The sequence below is a fragment of the Protomyctophum parallelum genome, assembly GCF_964188405.1.
Source record: "Protomyctophum parallelum genome assembly, chromosome: 7".
Taxonomy (NCBI): domain Eukaryota; kingdom Metazoa; phylum Chordata; class Actinopteri; order Myctophiformes; family Myctophidae; genus Protomyctophum; species Protomyctophum parallelum.
In genome coordinates, this window is record NC_139705.1 from 8,514,015 (window position 1) to 8,534,289 (window position 20,275).

General features: G+C 45.9%; 1 protein-coding gene across 1 annotated transcript in view; it reads left to right on the plus strand.

Moving 5' to 3' along the window:
• Positions 1-20,275, plus strand: part of plxna2 (plexin A2) — a gene marked incomplete at its 5' end in the record, with an annotated part of 223,411 nt that overhangs the window by 164,059 nt on the left and 39,077 nt on the right. Inside the window, 3 exons of the mRNA XM_083768883.1 lie at positions 15,023-15,089; positions 16,130-16,276; positions 18,081-18,240. Coding sequence (XP_083625009.1) covers positions 15,023-15,089; positions 16,130-16,276; positions 18,081-18,240 — 374 coding nt within the window. The remainder of the gene's footprint in view (positions 1-15,022; positions 15,090-16,129; positions 16,277-18,080; positions 18,241-20,275) is intronic.

Sequence of the window (20,275 nt, forward strand, 5' to 3'; positions counted from 1 at the left end):
TTGAAATACATTTGAGTCGATGTATACTATACCACATAAATACTGCATATGGACATCTTCATATAGCATATAGCACATTTTAACTTAACACATTTCTCAAAGCTGCCATGAGAAAAGTATTAACCCATTCTGACCGGGGAACCCATTTTGGTGTTAGCATCATGTTATGCTTTAGCTATTTAAAAATAGCAGATCTACAAGCTCGTATCGCGCCACCGAGTGGCGCGATACGAGCTTGTAGGTCTGCTATTTTTGAAGAAATCGAACAACGACTGACATTTTTTTAAATCTGATCTCAGGTCAGAATGGGTTCATCAGACCCAGTGTGTGTCCAGTGGAAACCTCGTATGAATCTGATCTCAGGTCAGAATGCGTTAATAGCGGTCCACTTTCCTGTGTGGTCCTTCCGCGCACGGAGGTGGTTGATTGGTACGGACAGGATGGATGGGGCTTTGGGTTGGCTCTCTCTCTATACATGCATCTTTCCACTGGCTGGTGGATGCATACAGTTAAACATGCATCTTTCCACTGGCTGGTGGATGCATACAGTTAATTCTTCCCCCCTGTGTGCCCATCTAAACAATAGTAAAGTGCTGCTGCTCCTGTATGTTGAGCTAAGTTGTATCCAGTCGTCAGTCGTCCCCAGACGACAAACATGCTTTAACCCATTCTGACCTGAGATCAGATTCTAAAAAATGTCTATTACATCCTGACAGTTTCATTATTAACCCATTCTGACCTGAGATCAGATTCTAAAAGTGTCTTCGATTTTTCAAAAATAGCAGACCTACAAGCTCGTATCGCGCCACTCGGTGGCGCGATATGAGCTTGTAGATCTGCTATTTTTCAATAGCTAAAGCACGACATGATGCTAACACCAAAATGGGTTCCCGTTCAGAATGCTTTAAATTCCCTGCAGAGAACACGGAAAGTGTTTCCCCCCCCCCCCCCCATCGCCTGTCCTCTATAGCTCTCTCTCTCTCTCTCTCTCTCTCTCTCTCTCTTGCTATCTCCCTCTCTCTCCAACTCTCTGTATACACTGCCACTGTCACTCTCGCTCAGCCTCCTTATGAAACATTCAGCAAATGGTTCAGCTTAGCTATTCTCTTCTCTTCTCTCTCTCTCTGTCTCTCGTTGCCCCCCGATGTTCATTCTTTTCCGAGGGACTTCAGGCGACGTGCTAAATGTTTAAAATGCCATACAGAGTTCCTATGCGAGTGTCCCTCTCTCCATTAGTGGCCCTGTGTAGGACGTGGAGACCAATCAAAATTGAGCAGAGCAAAATGCTCCGTTGAAGCGGCTTATCCTGAGGACACCTTTTTGCTTTTGGTGTTTTGTGTGTTTGCGTGTACATACGTACGCTTGCATTTGTTGTGCATGCGTCGTATCATATACGTGGTGCCTGTACATTATGTATTTGTCTGCACGTGCACTTGCCTTTTGGTGTGTACTGTACGTGTGTATTTGCACTTCTGTTATCATTGTGAGAATGTTGATGTCCTCACAAGGACATCAAGACAAGTAAGACGCGTGAACGCGGGAAGCGAACAAAGATGTTGTGGCAGTCTGACACACACACACACACACACACACACACACACACACACACACACACACACACACACACACACCTCTGTATCGTTCCAATTTCAGTTCGTATTGGTTTGGCTCCCAATCTTCTCTGTATTGTTCCAATTTCAGTGGGCGGGTGGTGTTACAGCGTGACACACACACACACACACACACACACACACACACACACACACACACACACACACACACACACACAGACAGACAGACAGTTAGTTTTGGCCAGCTTCTATAGTTAGTGCTCACTTCGTTCGCAATAAGGAGTTTTATGTGAGGACATTTTGCTGGTCCACACTTTTTTTGTGTTTTGGTTAGAATTTGAGTTAGGTTAAGCGTGTGTGTGTGTGTGTGTGTGTGTGCGTGTGTGCGCGCGTGTATTCGTGCGTGTGTGCGCGTGTGCGCTGTACAGAAAAGAAAGAGAGCAGGGTACAGAGGCGGCCGCTGTCCTTTCAAGCGGAGGCTTTATTCTCATGCAAATGTCCTCGCTTTCTCCGCCATAAAGACCGTCATTATTAGCCGCGGTAAATAAATGCAAGACACAATAGGTGGGGCGAGCAGTGAAGAGAGAGAGGCAGGAGAAAGGCCTCGTGCGGCGACAAATGGACCTGGATTAAGCTGTCACTTTGGCGTACCAGCGGGAAACCGCACGTCAGCCCCATAGTTTCCAATATCCCTCGCCACTGGGGAGCACAGTGGCGTGTAATCCTCCAGGTCCTGCAGTTAGCGCCGCGGCCTGCGGTTTGCCTAAAGTATCCCATAGTTTTTAGATTATACCGCTCCACGTTTGGTGCCGAAGAATGCCAAGAGGATTATCGATTTGACACGGTCCCTTCGCCTGCTGTCGTCCTCACACAACGCCTATTTAGCCCATTCTGACCGGGCACCCATTTTGGTGTCGGCATCATGTTATGCTTTAGCTATTGAAAAATAGCAGATCTACAAGCTCATATCGCGCCACCGAGTGGCGCGATATGAGCTTGTAGGTCTGCTATTTTTGAAAAATCGAAGAGCGACTGACATTTCTAGAATCTGATCTCAGGTCAGAATGGGTTCATCAGACCCAGTGTTTGTCCGGCGGAAACCTCGTATGAATCTGATCTCAGGTCAGAATGGGTTAGAGGGGAAAGCCGACGGCACCAACCAGCCGACTCATATACACACCAAACCTCTCTTTTCTCTGTATTTCTCTATTATCGCTTTCTTTTGTAAATGTGTTTGCGCGGGGGTGCACAGGGGTGAGGGTGTCGGACATGCGCTTCGTTAGCCATTCTCCCCTGTTGTCGTCTTTCAGTTCACCTCCTGCTCACTCTCATTATCACTAATTATAGGACGGTGGAAGTGCTCGCTTTTGTTTGTCCATACGAGCCACACACACACACGACAACGACGCAAGACTCTGGTGTAATATGGTCTTAATTGGCAGTGGCGTGTTGTGTGCCGTGGTCAAGTGTGTGTGTGTGTGTGTGTGTGTGTGTGTGTGTTTGTGTGTGTCAAACTGATGACCTGTCAGTAAAGCGAAACCGTGTTGGCTATGGTAGAATCCAGTGCACGGTGGTGTCTCACAGACGCTCGGAGAAGAAGCTTCCGTGTCCATGAATTATTGGTGAGCTTCCATAGTCCCTGGACCAGGTTTACAAGGCCTGAGCCGAGAGCAGTACACAGGAAAGGGTTCTCTGGGTCACTTGGCCCACTTCCTCTCTCTCTCTCTCATCCATATTACAGCGGGTCGAGAGTGCATCCCAAGATATATACCGTCGACATTCTGTCTTATAACCCGTTTTGGACGGGAGGAACCCCTGTCGGTGTTTCAAGCAGTATGTCATGCTTTAAGCTATTGAAAAATAGCAGATCTACAAGCTCGTAGGGTGCCACCGAGTGGCGCGATATGTGCTTTTTTGGAAAAGTCGTGAAAATGTGGCGCGAATCTTTGAATATATATTTCAGAGCGAACATTTTTAACTAAAATATTGGCTTCTCGGGTGGGCGGGGGGGGGGGGGTCCCTGGATCTACATATTTTGAGATGGGGGTCCTTGGCCCAATAGCGATAATTCTGGGGGTCCTTGACATGAAAAAGGTTGAGCACCACTGACATAGAAACATGTTAGGTTTTGGAAGCCTTTTTTTTATCGACTTCAGTCCAAAATGGGTTAATGAACTTTCTGCCGTCGCTCCATCCCTCGTAAAGACGGAAGGCCTTCCTCATGGAGTAGAACATGTCAACGAGACGGCAAAAGAGACCTTTAAGAAAAACAACACAGTAACAGCTTATACATCTATACAAAAATAGGTCCCTCTGTCCCAGTGTTTTTACTGTTACTGTTGTATCTGCAAGTGTCCTTGAAATATGAATGCAGCGCTAATGTGTGCCTCGGCCCATGTTCTTATACAGCATATGTACATATTATTATTCGGAGTGAGGTACAGTATATAAATAAGTAGTCAGTATTTCACAGTGTGTGTGTGTGTGTGTGTGTGTGTGTGTGTGTCTGTGTGTGCATGGTGGTGACTGGTGACATGGATATATAACACAATGGCAATGGGGCTCTTAATTACTGAGCCCTACACCTCCTCCGGTGTGCTCCACTGGAAAGATGGAGTGTCATGCCACACACACACACACACACACACACACACACACACACACACACACACACACACACACACACAAGAGTGCACAACGGGGGGGGGGGGGGGGGGGGGTAGGGGGGTGGTTAAGTGGGAAAAGGGTGACGAAGAGGACACAGGAGAGGGAAAATAATATACGAAAGATAAAGGAAAGATTCAAAAGAAGAGATGCAGGTCACAACAACCGCCGCGATATGAGTTGTACTGTACCACCACTGATAGTATTAATCACCATCATTATCGTAATCATAATCATGGTGATTATAGTGATGGTGGATCAAAGGAGGGACAGACTTATTGGGGAGGAAGGAGGGACGTCAAAGAGAATTGCTGTACCGTTCCACGGTAACATCCTCGGTGTTCATTTATCCATCTCTAACTCTGTGAGTGTACCGAGATGTAACCAAATGGACCCATACAGTACGTTTGAGTACACTCGTACACTCGGAGACAAATTCAACACTCAGACTTTTACTGTGCTAGGGCTATTTCCTGGGACGTTGTCTTCTGCTGAAATAGTGATGTATACTAGTAGCATCTCAATAGAAGCCTCTCTGGCACATTTTTCACATTATCCTCACCAGCTCTCACTGTGTGTGTGCGTGTGTGTGTGTGTGTGTGTGTGTGTGTGTGTGTGTGTGTGTGTGTGTACGTGTGCATGTGCGTGTGTGTGCGCGTGTGAGAGAGAGAGAGAGAGAAGGGGAAAACATTCAGAGATGTGGACACTCGCTATTGTGCTTGTAAATGTGTTTTGAGGTTCCAGGGGCAATGCATTAGCAATAACGCTGCTAATGTTTACTTACTCATGTCTGTCTGTCTGTCTGTCTGTCTGTCTGTCAACGTACAGAATAGTAGCTTAAAGGGGCATTCCACTTACTATGTCATTAATATACTTTAGAGCTGTTGTGTGGAAATAATAAAAAAGTTCCCCCCCATTCTGTGTTTTCTATAGAACTGGAGGTCTAAAGAAATTTTTTCAGACCTCCAGTATACATATATACAGTATATCCATGTATTCAAGTCTCCATGGGGTATTAATCGATAGAAAAAAAACATATCTTTTGGGGTGAACTATCCCTTTAACTACAATTTCCAGTACAATGTTGTTGGCAAGCAACTTTCTAAGTTTATAATATGGTATGGTATGGTATCTTTTAAATAGTTATATTTTCCCCATCAGATACCAGGGCAGCATGGACCAAGGACTCATTATATTTACCCAGCAGCCGAAAGAGCATAAACTAGACAAAGTGCCAATCGGCACAGGTCTCCACCAGGGCAGGTCAGGTTGTGGCCTCATGGTGGCGCTATAACAGGCTGTTGAGGAAGATTTGGGCCGGAGGTTCGTATTGGAGGGATGCAGGTACAATGTTTTTCCATGTGTGCATACATAAGTTGTATACAGATCGATGCAGTTATAGCTAAAAACAGGAATTGGCCTGTTATAGCGCCACCGTGAGGCTGATTTTGAGGAATAAATTGTGGCATGTCGTCCTCGGCCTAGTGAAAGTGTGCGTGTATAATGTAATGGAAATTGCACACTGCGTTTGTGATTTGTGGGCTTTTTTTCGAAATGGACGAATCGTGTGAGCTTTGGAAGCCAATCTTAGCCAATCAGGATGGAATATGAGAAATCAAACAAACCTGTCTTGATCACATGACTATGGAGATCATGTGTACCGATTTGCGTGAAATTTGGATAAAATCTGAAGGAGTAATAATAGAAAATGTGTTTTACATATGTCGGCCTCCTGGTGGCGCTATAAAGAGCAGATGTGGAAAATTCCAGGCAAAGGTTTTTCCTTGGCCTCTAGGGAGTTGGCATACAAAGTTATCCATAGATCCGTGCAGTTAGAGGTAAAAACAGTTTTTGGCCAGTTATAGCGCCACCTTGAGGCTGAGTTGAAATTGTTCATGTGGCATTTCGTCCTCGGCCTAGTTGTTTGAAACTGAGCACTCCTGTGAACTTTGGAAGCCAATCTTAGCCAATCAGGATGGAGTCTGAGAAATGTGAAAGACCGGTTTGGTTGAATGGCTGTAGAGAGACTGTGTACCAATTTGCGTGATGTTTGGACAAAATCTGTAGGTGTACTGTGCAAAAACTTGTTTAGCACAAAGCGGCCTCCTGGTGGCGCTATAACAGGCCGTTGTGGAAAGTTTGGGGCAGAGGTTCATCGTTGGCATCCAGGGAGAGTGTGTGCAAAATTTGGCATCGACCAGGTTAACGGTGGCCGAGATTAGCTCCTCACGGACGGACGGACGGACACACACACACACGGACGGACGGACACACGGACGGACGGAGTGCAAAACATACTCTCCCCACATGCCTTCGGCCTGGTGGAGACAATCATTTTTTTTTTTATGTTACATTCATGTTGCCTGGTGGTGGTAATACAGTTGACTGCGCAGGCTGTTACATTCATGTTGCCTGGTGGTGGTAATACAGTTGACTGCGCAGGCTGTTACATTCATGTTGCCTGGTGGTGGTAATACAGTTGACTGCGCAGGCTGTTACATTCATGTTGCCTCACTTCCCCAAATATTTCCCAAACTTTCAAAAGATAATTCAAATGCAAACCTAGCAATCTTAACGACTTGTCGCTTCTGCCATTTTCTCCGTGTCTTTAAACGACCTAAATGCTTAATGAACTATCTAATTGCTTTCACTTTATATTGCTCTCCTCGTTCCAAATCCTCCCTTTATCATTAGCATGTCCTTTAACAAACTACGCAAAGCCTGTCTGTCTGTCTGTCTGTCTTCGTTCAGCCATTAACCCATTTAGGCCTGACGTCGAAATAAAAAGAAATCTTCTAAAATCTGAACGTTTTCTGAAATGCCTACGTTTCTGTATCAGTGGTGCTGAATATTTCATGTCAAGGACCCCAAAAATTATTATGTAATTGGCCGCCGACCCCCCCCATCTGAAAATATGTCGTTCCAGGTACGTCACCAGAAGCAAAGATTTGAGTTAAAAACTTTGTTTGAAAGAACATATTCAAAGACCTGCACCACATTTTCACCCTTTTTCAAAAAATAGCAGACCTATAAGTTCATAGCGCGGCACTCGGTGCCGTGCTATGAGCTTGTAGATCTGCTATTTTTCATTAGCTAAAGTATAACACAATGCTTCAAACACCAAAAGGGGTTAAAAAGGCTCCTCATTCGCTGCGTTAAACTATTCTAACGCGTCTTCCGTCTTCCGTGTTTCTCCCCCTCCCTTGTTGCATGTCTTGCCGCTATACTTTCCCCTTTCATGTCTTAATGTTCTTTTAATGGAATCTCACAACATCGTCTCCGTCACCTTGAGGCTCCTCGGAGGCCCTCAGTATTATTCTTTCCTCCTCAGCGTTTATTTTTTTTCCACTTCTCTTCTCTAATGACATTACCGCCTATGCAGAGCAACAGAGAGCGGCGTCATTAACTAGGGTGGTGGTGGTGGTGGGAGGGTGTGTATAATCTACGTCTACCTATTTACCATTAGGAGGACAAGGCAGACGAGGGCGGGAAGCCAGCCCCCCCCCCCCACCCCCCTTTACTCTGAGAGCTCTGTGCCGTAATGAAATCCTGATGGTCATTACCATGGCTCAATTAATAGCCATGGTACGTGTGTGTGTGTGTGTGCGCGTGTGTGTGTGTGTGTGCGCACGTGCGTGTGCGCAAAGACGTATAGAGCGAGAACTCTCCCCCATGACTCAACGCAGACCCGAGCATTAAAACACCTTTATTATTCGACTTCTTCCTTCTGCCAGGAGTTGCTGAGCTTATTAAAAAGATGCTTAATAACTTCCATTAGCGCACTCTAGTGCAGGTGTGTGCAACTTTGACGATGGAGAGGGCCACTATATTTCCACACTCACTCCCCAGGGCCATGTATTGCTGTCGCTGCGACGCGTTTTGAGCTTGTAGATCGGCTACTTTTTGCTATATTCGAATTGAAATCTTGGAATTTTTGCTATTTTTGAATTGGAACCCTGAAAATTAACATTTTTATGTCATTTCAAATGCCTTTAATTATACTTGTGTTGAAGCAACGAGCTACTTATTTAAGAAGTAATAAAAGCGGGTCATGTTTGCATGTTGTGGAATAGTAACAGCTGAAACCAATATTATATCAGTATTCTGACATTAACCTGAGGGCCGCATTAAGTGAAGGTGGGGGCCGCATGTGGCCCCCGGGCCGCCAGTTGCCCACCCCTGCTCTAGTGTCTCACGAGCCTACCGTGGGGGGAGGGGGGGCTCCTCCTCGGCCACATGAGTCTCATCGTGCCTGGTTTAGTGTGTGTGTGTGTGTGTGTGTGTGTGTGTGTGTGTGTGTGTGTGTGTGTGTGTGTGTGTGTGTGTGTGTGTGTGTGTGTGTGTGTGTGTGTGTGTGTGTGTGTGTGTGTGTGTGTGTGTGTGTGTGTGTGTGTGACTGTGCGCGTGCGCGTGCGCGAAGACGTATAGAGCGAGAACTCTCCTCATGACTCAACGCAGACCCGAGCATTAAAACACCTTTATTATTCGACTTATTCTGGTTTAGACACCTATAGCTTTGGATCTGCATGGTCGTCTAAATAAAGCTTCATTTAACAGGGCAATTACGGCTGGGGATTTTTGGGGGGGGGGGGGGGGGTACTATTTTCCAATTCATTTTTTAACTAAAATGTATTTGTTAGAAATGTGCCGTTTGGCCCAGGCGGTGGCGTAACCGTCTGGGCACCCGACTGGTAATCCAGTCGCAGTGTGCCGCGGGTTCGACTCCCGAGCCCGACACGGCCTTTACTGCATGTCATCCCCCATCTCTCTCCCGTTTCCTGTCAGCCTATTGTCTGTCCCTTCAAAAAAACCAATAAAAGGCGTAAGCCGCAAAAATATATATTATAAAAAAAAAAGAAAGAGCGTATAGCCTGGGGGGGGGGGGGGGGGGGTATAGAGTAGACATAGTGTCTGCTCATTATTTTCTAAGGATGAAGACTTGATGTAGCGTGTTCTGTGTTAATGAGTGCGTGTGTGTGTTTGTTTGTGTCTGTGTGCGCAGAAGAGTCAAGAAGAGGCACAGTCTCTCACACACACACACACACACACACACACACACACTGCTGTCGGAGACGCCGTGTCTGTCTCTTTCTCTCTCTCTCTCTCTCTCTCTCTCTCTCTCTCTCTCCATTATGTCTAGTTCTCTCTCCTTCTGTCCCATTGATCTCTCTCTCTCTCTCATCCCTCGGTTGAAGGAGGGTGAACTAATCCTCACCTCCGACCACCTCACCCACCTCACCCCCCCCCCCCTCCTGCTGGCACATCACACACTATACCAGCAGGTCTCTCTCCATCCACACAATGAGCCAGGACAGCCTCACTCACTGTTGTTCAGACCAAAAACATAACCTGGCATAACCTCCACGCACCACTTCTGAAAGCAAGCTCTGTGTTTGTTAGAGTGTGTGTGTGTGTGTGTGTGTGTGTGTGTGTGTGTGTGTGTGTGTGTGTGTGTGTGCGTGTGCGTGACATAGAAAAGCTTTAGTTACCACTTATTTAATATTTGTACAGAATCTGTACAGAATGAGCAGAAAACTAGGCTTGACAAACTCTAGAGTGTGCTGTGCTGATTGCAGGGTGGATACAGGTGCTCACTAATTGAGAATACAGCAGTGATAGGCTGAGGTCAATTTGCCCCTCTGCCAGCCAACAGTTCTTAATTGAGGAGGTCAGCTTGACCTCAGCTCGGTACTTGAGTATATTTGAGCTGGCCTTTTTTCACACTACTAGTCTTAACGCGACCTCTATAGTGGCTCTGAGGATGTGTCTGGGACATGTGCATGTGCGCTTCCTCTCGCTTGAACGTTGCCAACACACAGCCCTTTCACAACACAAAGTTATATAGCACACTTATCTCCATAATAGTTGTAATTTCCTTTTAGTTTTCGTTCGCAGCATGAAATGAACAGGTGTAATCATCCCTGTGCCCGTCAGCTCTAGAGCTTGTCTTTGATACCTACAGCGTTAAGAACCCCCCACTTACAGTATACGTACGGTTCGGTGTGGTTGGCTGTAAAGACCCATATGGATCCCTGTAATCACGGCCATTTTCCAGATACATTAGGACGGTCGGTGGAGGCAAAGGTCTTAATCTATTTTCGGCGGGAACCCCTTCTGGTGTTGTAAGCATTGTGTTATGCTTTAGCTATTGAAAAATAGCAGATCTACAAGCTCGTAGCGCGCCACTCGGTGGCGCGCTACGAGCTCGTAGGTCTGCTATTTTTGAAAAATCGTGAAAATGTGGCACAAATCTTCAAATATATATTTCAATATATTTAATATTTCAATATTTTTAACTAAAATATTTGCTTCTGGGGAACTCTGGCTTCCCTGGAACTACATATTTTGAGATGGGGGGTCCGTGGCCCAATAGAGATAATTCCGGGGGTCCTTGAAATGAAAAAGGTTGAGCCCCATTGACATAGAAACATAGGTTCTTCAGAAAAATGTTTTCTTTTCTTTTTTCAATCGACCTCAGTCCAAAATGGGTTAAACCTTTGTGTTCTCTACGGGGGTTTCAACACAATGCTATTTTTGACGGGGATGCTTGTGGCCAGGTGACATGTCACATCACATTCAAGCCCCCCCCCCGTGCTGTCCCTTTATGTGTGAGTAGGATTGTCCTTGCTTCACTTTGTGTGCTAGATTTGAGTCGCATCCAGATGGGATGCTGCATGGTGGTACTGTATAATGACAAGAAGCTAATGTCTCTTGGCTCGCTCTCTCTCTCTCAGCTCGTAGGAAAACACAAAGCCAATGCAGACACAGCTGGATGCTGTTGTTTATTTCATGGAGCACGTCGGTTGAGATTCACTCGGTCTTGCAGTGACTGACTCTCTCTCTGGTTTGTCTCAGACTATAAGCATGCGAGCTCGCATGGTATCCTGTGGTTGGGAAAAAGTACTCCAAATGTTTTTCTTAACCCATTCTGATTCTAAAAAAAATCTTCTACATCCTGACAGTTTGCTGAAAAAGCCATGTTTCTATGTCAGTCGTTCTTCGATTTTTCAAAAATAGCAGACCTACAAGCTCGTAGCGCGCCACTCGGTGGCGCGCTATGAGCTTGTAGATCTGCTATTTTTCAATAGCTAAAGCATGACATGATGCAGAATGTTTCAAATCGTTTTGTTTTCAAATCTTCAAATATATAAAAAAAACCTTTTGAAACTAGCAGTTCTACAAACCCCCCCCCCCCCCCCCCCAATGCAACGCATTATGATCTGAGATCGGCTATTTCCAAATGGCCCGAAATGTATTGGAAAATTGGAAATACTCAAGTAAGGTACATAATACTGTACCTCAAAACTGTACTTTAAACCACTGATGGTATCCGAGCTTTTTTTAGCTTTTTTTTCCCTCTTTTTTTTTCCCCAGGAGGGGATGCTTGGTATTCAGTGTGTGTGTGTGTGTGTGTGTGTGTGTGTGTGTGTGTGTGTGTGTGTGTGTGTGTGTGTGTGTGTGTGTGTGTGTGTGTGTGTGTGTGTGTGTGTGTGTGTGTGTGTGTGTGTGTGTGTGTGTGTGTGTCCGTGTCCACGTGTGTGTCCACGTGCCCTCCCCCTCACTAGTAACCCTTTCATCTTACCTTATTAACCATTCCCAGCAGACTGTTTGGTGCTTCACATCTTCTCTCTCTCTTCTCCTTGGCCTGTTATTGTCTCTAATAACTCTATAACTTCGGTCCATGCTCCTCGTGTTTCAGGCAGTGTTGTTTTTGTCGACTAAAACTAAGACGAAAAATGTTCGTCGACTACCTATTTGCACTGACAAAAACAAATGGAAACTAAATGAAAACTAAGCTCACAACGTGTCGCGTATTTTCAGCAAGTGTAAAAACACTCTTTACGACGGCATCAAGACCCGCCAAAATACATTTTAGTCGACTAAATCAACTGTAGATTTAGTCGACTAAAATCTTATGACATTTAGTCGACTAAAACTAGACTATAACACTAAGACATTCCAGGTGACTAAAATGTGACTAAAACTAAATTAAGTTTCAGTCCAAAGACTATGACTAAACTAAAATAGAAATTAGCTGCCAAAAACAACACTGGTTTCAGGTGTGGGGGGGGGGGGGGGGGAATTAAAAAACTTCAGTGCAAGGAATAAATGCATTCGCCATGTATCCGAAGGAAGTCTGATCCAATCACTTTTAGATTTCTCCAGTTTAATCCTGAATTTAAGTTTTGTTGTGTTCAAGATCTGATTTTAGGCATGTTTAAGCCTCCAGGAAAATCCGTGTTGAGGTTCTTAATCCACTGTTTTTCATTAAAACATCTTTGTCCTACTGTCCAGTTGGGATTGTGTTGAAGTCCAGCGCATTTTAGAGCTTCAATGCCGTGAGCCATGAAATGTTGCACAAATCTTGTGGTTGTCTTTTTTGCATTGTTAATATTGTATCTGTGTTGTCCCAGCCTTGTACCTATTGTTTTACCCGTTTCTCCGACATTGTAAACCACATTTTTCACATGTGATTAAATAAATGCAGTTGCTGGTTCTGGCTGTTATTTGTTGTTTAATCTCCAACACGCGTTTTGTAGTTCTATTTTTGACTAATTGTTTGGGTTTGAAGTATTCTGGTCCCTGGCGTGCTGGTGTGTTGATTTCTTTTAGCTTGCTGTGTACTAGATAATCTTTAAGGTTTTTGTTTTTTCTGTAGGCCGATATAATTTTATAATCTTTTAGAAGATCATCCGTTCGGTTCTCAAAATTCCTTTTTATTCTGTTGTTGGCTAGTGTGCTCTGTGTTGAATAACTGGTTATCAGGGCCAATTTAGGGCCTGGATCCCGCACTCGTATTTCTAAGAAGGTATTTTGAGCTTTCCGGAGGAATGTCCTAGTGTATCCTCTTAGTCTGAGAGCATTAAACAGAGTTTTACAAGCTATTTTGAAATCACTTCTTTGCGTGCAAATCCTATGGAATCTTAGTAGTTGTCCCTATCCCTGTGTAGGAGTGTGTCGGGTGGAATGACGTTTTGTGTAATAGGGCGTGAGTATCTGTTTCTTTAAAGAATACTTTTAAGTCTAGTTTCCCATTTGTGTTATAAGTGATAGTGAAGACAAGACATGGAGGGCACGATTATTATTATTTTTTGTAAGAAAACCATTCCTCTATAGCGCTCTCTCTTGGCTTGTCTTGCTCCGTGGTGGTGGAGACGGTCCAGGGGTCACCGGTCATTGTGTATTTTCATGCCCAATCAAACCCGGTAGCGGGCTGCAGCTGTGTGAGGGAGGGAGGGAGGGAGTGAGGGGAGGGGAAGGGAAGGGGCGAGCGAGGCGAGGCGAGGCGGAGTAAACGGGAAATGGAAGAAGGGATGGTTTTGGTCCGTGTGAGTTACCTGGCCGTGACAGCGATACTCTCTTAACAGCTGAGGCTTGTCACAGCTGCCAAGACCCCGCTGTCTTCAAAAAAATAACTCCCAGATATGCGTACATGTGCACGCACGCACACCACACACACACACACACTGCCTACACTTACAGTAAATATGCATGTGCACATGGTCCTACAGTACATGTGAACATACTTTAATAATGAGACACTCGCATTCATATACAGTCAAACACATAAAGTGTACTGTACATTGAAATCAAATATTGCATCATATTGCACATTTAAAACATTTGAAATTCATTCTTTTATTGCCATTATCTACGTTTATAAGCGCAGACATTATGTTTAATCCATATATGAACGCGCCGTCGGTCTGTTTACCTTTTAGCATTGCTCCGGCTAGCGTAGCCCTCCTCCTTCACCAACAGCAATGTGTGTTTTTTAAATCCGGCTCCGTTGAGCCTCCCATTATTTATAACCCGGTTTTCAAAGCGCCGTATCTCCACAGGTTGGAGAGCTGTCCGTGGTGCGCTGGCACGCACCCGACGATCGTAAATCATTTGTGATTTTGTATCACATCGCATCGAAAATGTCGCCTTTAGCCTTTAGCCCCCAGCTGGGGGGGGGGGGGGGGGGGGGGGCTGTGTTGTGATGAGTCGTTCCACTTCCGGAGGTCCCCACCTTCCTGTTTAACCCGGAAGGGTTAAACGCCGTAACATTGGAGTCAATGAGCGGCAGTGAAGCGGTCACACTTTTTGAACACTAGATGGCAGCAAAGGATTTAACCAAAGGGCTGTACATGGAAAACCCATCATCAGAAAAGGCCTGTGCAAACAACATAGATACAGGACAGGAGTTATAGGACAAAGCAAAAAATCACACCCATGTGAAGTGAGTGGTGTAACTCTGTGTGGGGGTCCCCGGACCATGCAGGAACGCACCCAGGGTGCCGGCCCGGTTCCGGCGAGCCGTCCCACGTCCGAAACGGCAGAGACATGACAGAGTTACCGTGTGGGGCTCCCCGGGGGGTCTCCGGAACATTCCAGACCCTCGAGAACATCGGGGCCATCGGGCCGATCTACAAGCACACAACACTTGGCATTGTGATGAGCTGTGAGCTTTTAGATCTGCTCTTTTCAATATTGTCAAGAAATGAAGTGTATAGAACGAAAGCGGGAGTGGGGCATGTATAGAGCTATTGGGAATCTGGTTTAAGTGGCTAACCGTGAACACTGCTAATTGTATGCATTATAGTGCACCCAGGCCAAGCCTGAGGCACCGCTGTGGCTTGTTTAGTGTATACTTACCGTAGTTTTGCCCAGAGACACAATAATTATGGATATCTCCATTTCCAACGATACATCAACGTTGCCGTCTTGTCAAATGAGTGTAAATATGGCGAGCCCATTTGGTTTCCGCTAATGTTTTCTTTCTTTTCTTTTTGTCACTTCAGAACGGAGTCGGTGGCAGAGAAGATGCTGACTAACTGGTTCGCCTTCCTTCTGCACAAGTTCCTCAAGGTGAGCGAGTGCAATCAGTGCATCATCAGGTCCATGTGTGTGTGTATCCACGCTTGCGTAAATTGCTGCCGTCTGATTGTGCATTAGTGTATTGTAGAACATGAGTGGTGTTGTGCGTGTGGGTGGGTTCGAGAGGCATTTGACTCAATAATAACCCTTTACTGACTAGCCTGGGGTCCAACTATGCATTCTATGGCATAGGCAGCTCCCGGCAGGATCCGCCGCTTAGCTGCGCGACATGAGACTAATTAATTAGAGCGACAGAGAGAGAGAGGAGTGTGTGTGTGCGTGTGTGCGTCAATTTAACAAAGGTGCAGACGATCAGAAATCAGCAGTGTGGACTCGGACCCAGACTTTTTTTCCCTCCCTGGAAATAAAAACGTCTGCGTTTCCGAGGCTACTGACTGACTGACTGACTGACTGACTGATAACCAAATGCCATGCTTGCAACACACCACTGTCCCCGGTCCCCCTACATTAAAACACAACAATAGACACAACTATCTTTATCTGTCACTGTCACATTGTATGTATTGTGTGTACATTCAGTGCACAGGGTCGTCATCTGTCTGAAATCAGTGAGTTTGCAACACGTTATGGTGATGCGATGTATTTTTCAAAAATAGCAGACCGACAAGCTCGTAGCTTGTAGATCTGCAATTTTTCAATAGCTAAATTATTATAACATATAATGTTTAAAACACCAAAAGGGGTTCCCGTTCAGAATGGGTTAAAACACAACAATAGACAAAACTATCTTTATCTGTCACTGTCACATTGTATGTATTGTATAGTGCACAGGGTCATCATCTGTCTGAAATCAGTGAGTTTGCAATACGTTATTGTAATGCACTGCATGTCTTTTAAGTTCCAATGCAAAAGAGGACTTCGGCATATAAAGTTTACATTGCTTTATGCTTTAATTCTAACTCCCTTTCGGCTGTGTGTGTGTGTGTGTGTGTGTGTGTGTGTGTGTGTGTGTGTGTGTGTGCGTGTGCGTGTGTGTGCCTGTGTGCGTGCGTGCGCGGACGTCTCCTCAGGAGTGTGCCGGAGAGCCTCTCTTCATGCTGTACTGCGCCATCAAGCAGCAGATGGAGAAGGGCCCCATCGACGCCATCACCGGCGAAGCGCGCTACTCCCTGAGCGAAGACAAGCTCATCCGCCAGCAGATCGAGTACAAAACCCTGGTAAGGTCACGCTCGGAGAGGCACACACACACACATGGAGAAGGAGAGTCACGCTGCAGCACAGCCACACCGAGGCACACACACACACACATGGAGAAGGAGAGTCACGCTGCAGCAGAGCCACACCGAGGCACACACACACACACACATGGAGAAGGAGAGTCACGCTGCAGCAGAGCCACACCGAGGCACACACACACACACATGGAGAAGCAGAGTCACGCTGCAGCAGAGCCACACCGATGCACACACATACAGACACTCGGATGCAGACAGAAGTACATACTGTATTGTGTACACACACACACAAGCAAGATTCAGCAAAATAATTCTCAGCTATTTTGTAAAGAATAATGAGCTGGAACACCCACAGACACACAGACAGAGAAGACATGCGCACACACCCCCGCAAACAAACTCACGCGCGTTGCAGTGAGTGCACGTGCGCCGACCGACTGCACGCCATCTCTCAAGTTTATGCTTCCCCACTTTCTATGGTTGCCTTATCTTTTGAAGCTGGCGTGCGCGCGTTCGTACCTCCTTCCTGCCTGTGTACCATGGAAGCTATATAGCTAATGATCCTGGAGACTCAAATGCTGCCGCAACATTAAGGCATTCTGACCTGAGATCAGATTAAAAAAAATTTCCTGACAGTTTTCTGAAAACGCCATGTTTCTAATCTGTGTCAGTCGTTCTTCGATTTTTCAAAGATAGCAGACCTACAAGCTCATAGCTTGTATGAGCTTGTAGGTCTGCTATTTTTCAATAGCTAAAGCATGACATGATGCTAACACCAAAAGGGGTTCCTGCACAAAATGGGTTAAGACTGTGGAGATGGGGCACTTCAAATCACCCACCCGTGCACACACACACACACACACACACACACACACACACACACACACACACACACACACACACGCACACACACACAGCGCCAGCAGAAGCACTCATAATACCTCCGCCAGAGCTGGAAATTGGTGTCCCGCCGAAGGGTGTGAAATTAGATTTTGGGATACCAGCGAGCGCGGAAATGGTTTCTTAGAGCCCCCCCCCGCCACCATCTCTTTTCCCACTGTTCTCTTCTCTGCCCTGCTCTTCCCCTCATGTTCCAAAGCTGTGCTGCCCTCCCAAATCTGGCAGTGACACATGGAATACTATCGCCATTTTATTTTTATTGCGTCAACTAAATCCTCATTAATGCAAACTATAGATTCAACATACTCAAGCCTGCACACTCATTCGAAATATTTTATCGAGCAAATAATGATGATAATAGTCTTTATTGTCTCCACATCATATATATTTTTGTACAAAACATTAATAATTCTACTCGAGTTGGAAGCATGAAGACCCATTTTAACCCGCAATGGCTTCCTTTCTGAAAAATAACGTCGTTGTAAAAAGATTCACACGTTTAGATATTCTATTTGCAATGAGATGTGGACGGGACCCGCGGACGTAACGTATAGCACTACAAAATGACGTCGGACTTAAATACTGAATTCCCTCTGTTCTCTTCTCTGCCCTGCTCTCTCCCGTCACTCTCTCTCTCTCTCTTACCTTCTCCGTTTCCACTTCTCTTCAAACCCCTCTCTGCCTCGCTTTCTTCTCCATTCTGCTTGCCTCGTTGCCCTCCCCATATACCCCATACCACTCTGTTCCCTTCACTTCCTCATGTTTATGCCATGTTCTCTCCCTCTCTCTCTCTCTCTCTCTCCCTCTCCCTCTCTCTCTCTCTCTCTCTCTCTCTCTCTCTCTCTCTCTCTCTCTCCCCCTCTCTCTCTCTCTCTCCCTCTCTCAGATCCTGAACTGTGTGAACCCGGACAACGAGAACAGCCCGGAGATCCCGGTGAAGGTGCTGAACTGTGACACCATCACCCAGGTGAAGGAGAAGATCCTGGACGCCGTGTACAAGAACATGCCCTACTCCCAGCGCCCGCGCGCCGTGGACATGGATCTGGGTGAGAGAGACACGCTATAACACACGCAATAATACTTGGTCTATTTAAATGGACGCCTTGATGTGGGGGGGGGGGGGGGTCCCCGGGCCAAAAACGTCGAGAAAGAATGGCTAGTTTGGTAACAATCAGCAGAGCTGTGATTGGTGCATAGAAAACAATGTGGCTGATTGAAAACAATTGATTGAAAGTGATTACAATTTACAATTTACAATTTAGGCATTTAGCAGACGCTCTTAATCCAGAGCGACTTACAATAATCAAGAACAAAAGCATGGGAATACATCACAAAAGCATTTATCATAAAACATGCGTAAGCTAAGAAAGTAACAGTGGAATATCTATATTATGAGACTATACATATAAACTATATATATACTACTATGCTATACATATGTACTATGGCGTGCTATGACTATATACAATGCAATTATAGTGCCGTCTACATAACATGCTATAAGTCTGTATCAGATGCTATCTAAGTCTACAGAAATGCTATCTAAGGGGGTAGGGTAAGTGCTATGGGCCATGATGGAGTCTAAAAAGGTGGGTTTTCAGACTACGGCGGAAGATTGGGAGTGATGCTGCAGTTCTGACTGCAATGGGAAGTGCATTCCACAGTTTTGGAGCCAGAAGGGAGAAGAGTTTGGGACGTGTGGAGCGTTGTCCCGGCGTTTTTAGTGAGGGTACTTCCAGCTGAACAGCTGAGGCACTTTATGACCCATAGACATAAAAAGGTATAGATGCCTCTTCCGGCTCTGTGGCGCATGTCAAAATGTGAGGCGCAATTTCCCATAGATTCCTTTGCGAAGCATAGCGGAAGCATAAGTGGAATTGCTTGTCGAGCTTGCGTCGCGTGCGTCCCAGAAGTCCCGGAGAAGTCGTGCTGTGATTGGCCAGTATAGTCACTTGAGTGGCCGCGAGAGACATCAAAAATAGCAGATCTACAAGCTCGTAGCGCGCCACCGAGTGGCGCGCTACGAGCTTGTAGATCTGCTATTTTTCAATAGCTAAAGCATAACATAATGCTATAACACCAAAAAGGGGTTCCCGGCCCGGAATGGGTTAAAAATATCTATTATAGAATGTCTCCTGTGATCTCCATTAAGGATCAATGTTGAGCTGGCGACAGATCACCTATACACCTCAGGCAGTACCTCCTGCCAACCAGTAGGGCTCCTATACCTGCCAAAAGGGTGTATAGTACATTTCTCAATAGAAGTGTTAGATAGACCTGCCTCCGACCACAGCAGTTGTTAGTTGTATGTATTATCATAACTCTACGAGTGTAACAAATAGACCCAAATGAAACCGTACAGGTCTATTTGGTAGTTTAACACTTTTTCTAACAGTTAAATATGGATAATTTAACACTGAGGACTTTCTTTCTGGGAACGTCACACACACACACAGATGCCATTGGCAGGTGTGCATGTGTGTACACAATGTGTCGCGTTCCACAGATTGATGCGTCGGCACTAGAGAGAGAAAGCCAGCCACGTGCAGCAGCAACAGATCATCAGTGCATTACGGGAGTGTTAAAAGCAGCACGGCGGCACACACGGCAGCACCGGGCGGTCCCGGGCAGCCTCCTCAGGTTGCTGCTGCTGCCAGGCCTTATCCATCAAACTGACATGACAGTGTATGCACACTGCAGCGCATCATGACAGTGTATGCACACTGCAGCGCATCATGACAGTGTATGCACACTGCAGCGCATCATGACAGTGTATGCACACTGCAGCGCATCATGTGTATGCACACTGCAGCGCATCATGACAGTGTATGCACACTGCAGCGCATCATGACAGTGTATGCACACTGCAGCGCATCATGACAGTGTATGCACACTGCAGCGCATCATGACAGTGTATGCACACTGCAGCGCATCATGACAGTGTATGCACACTGCAGCGCATCATGACAGTGTATGCACACTGCAGCGCATCATGCACCCGCTGTCAGGCTGTTCTGCTCTCACAGCCTGGCATGAAAACAGGGCTGTAAATTGGAGATGGAGAGAGAAGTGTGTGTGCAC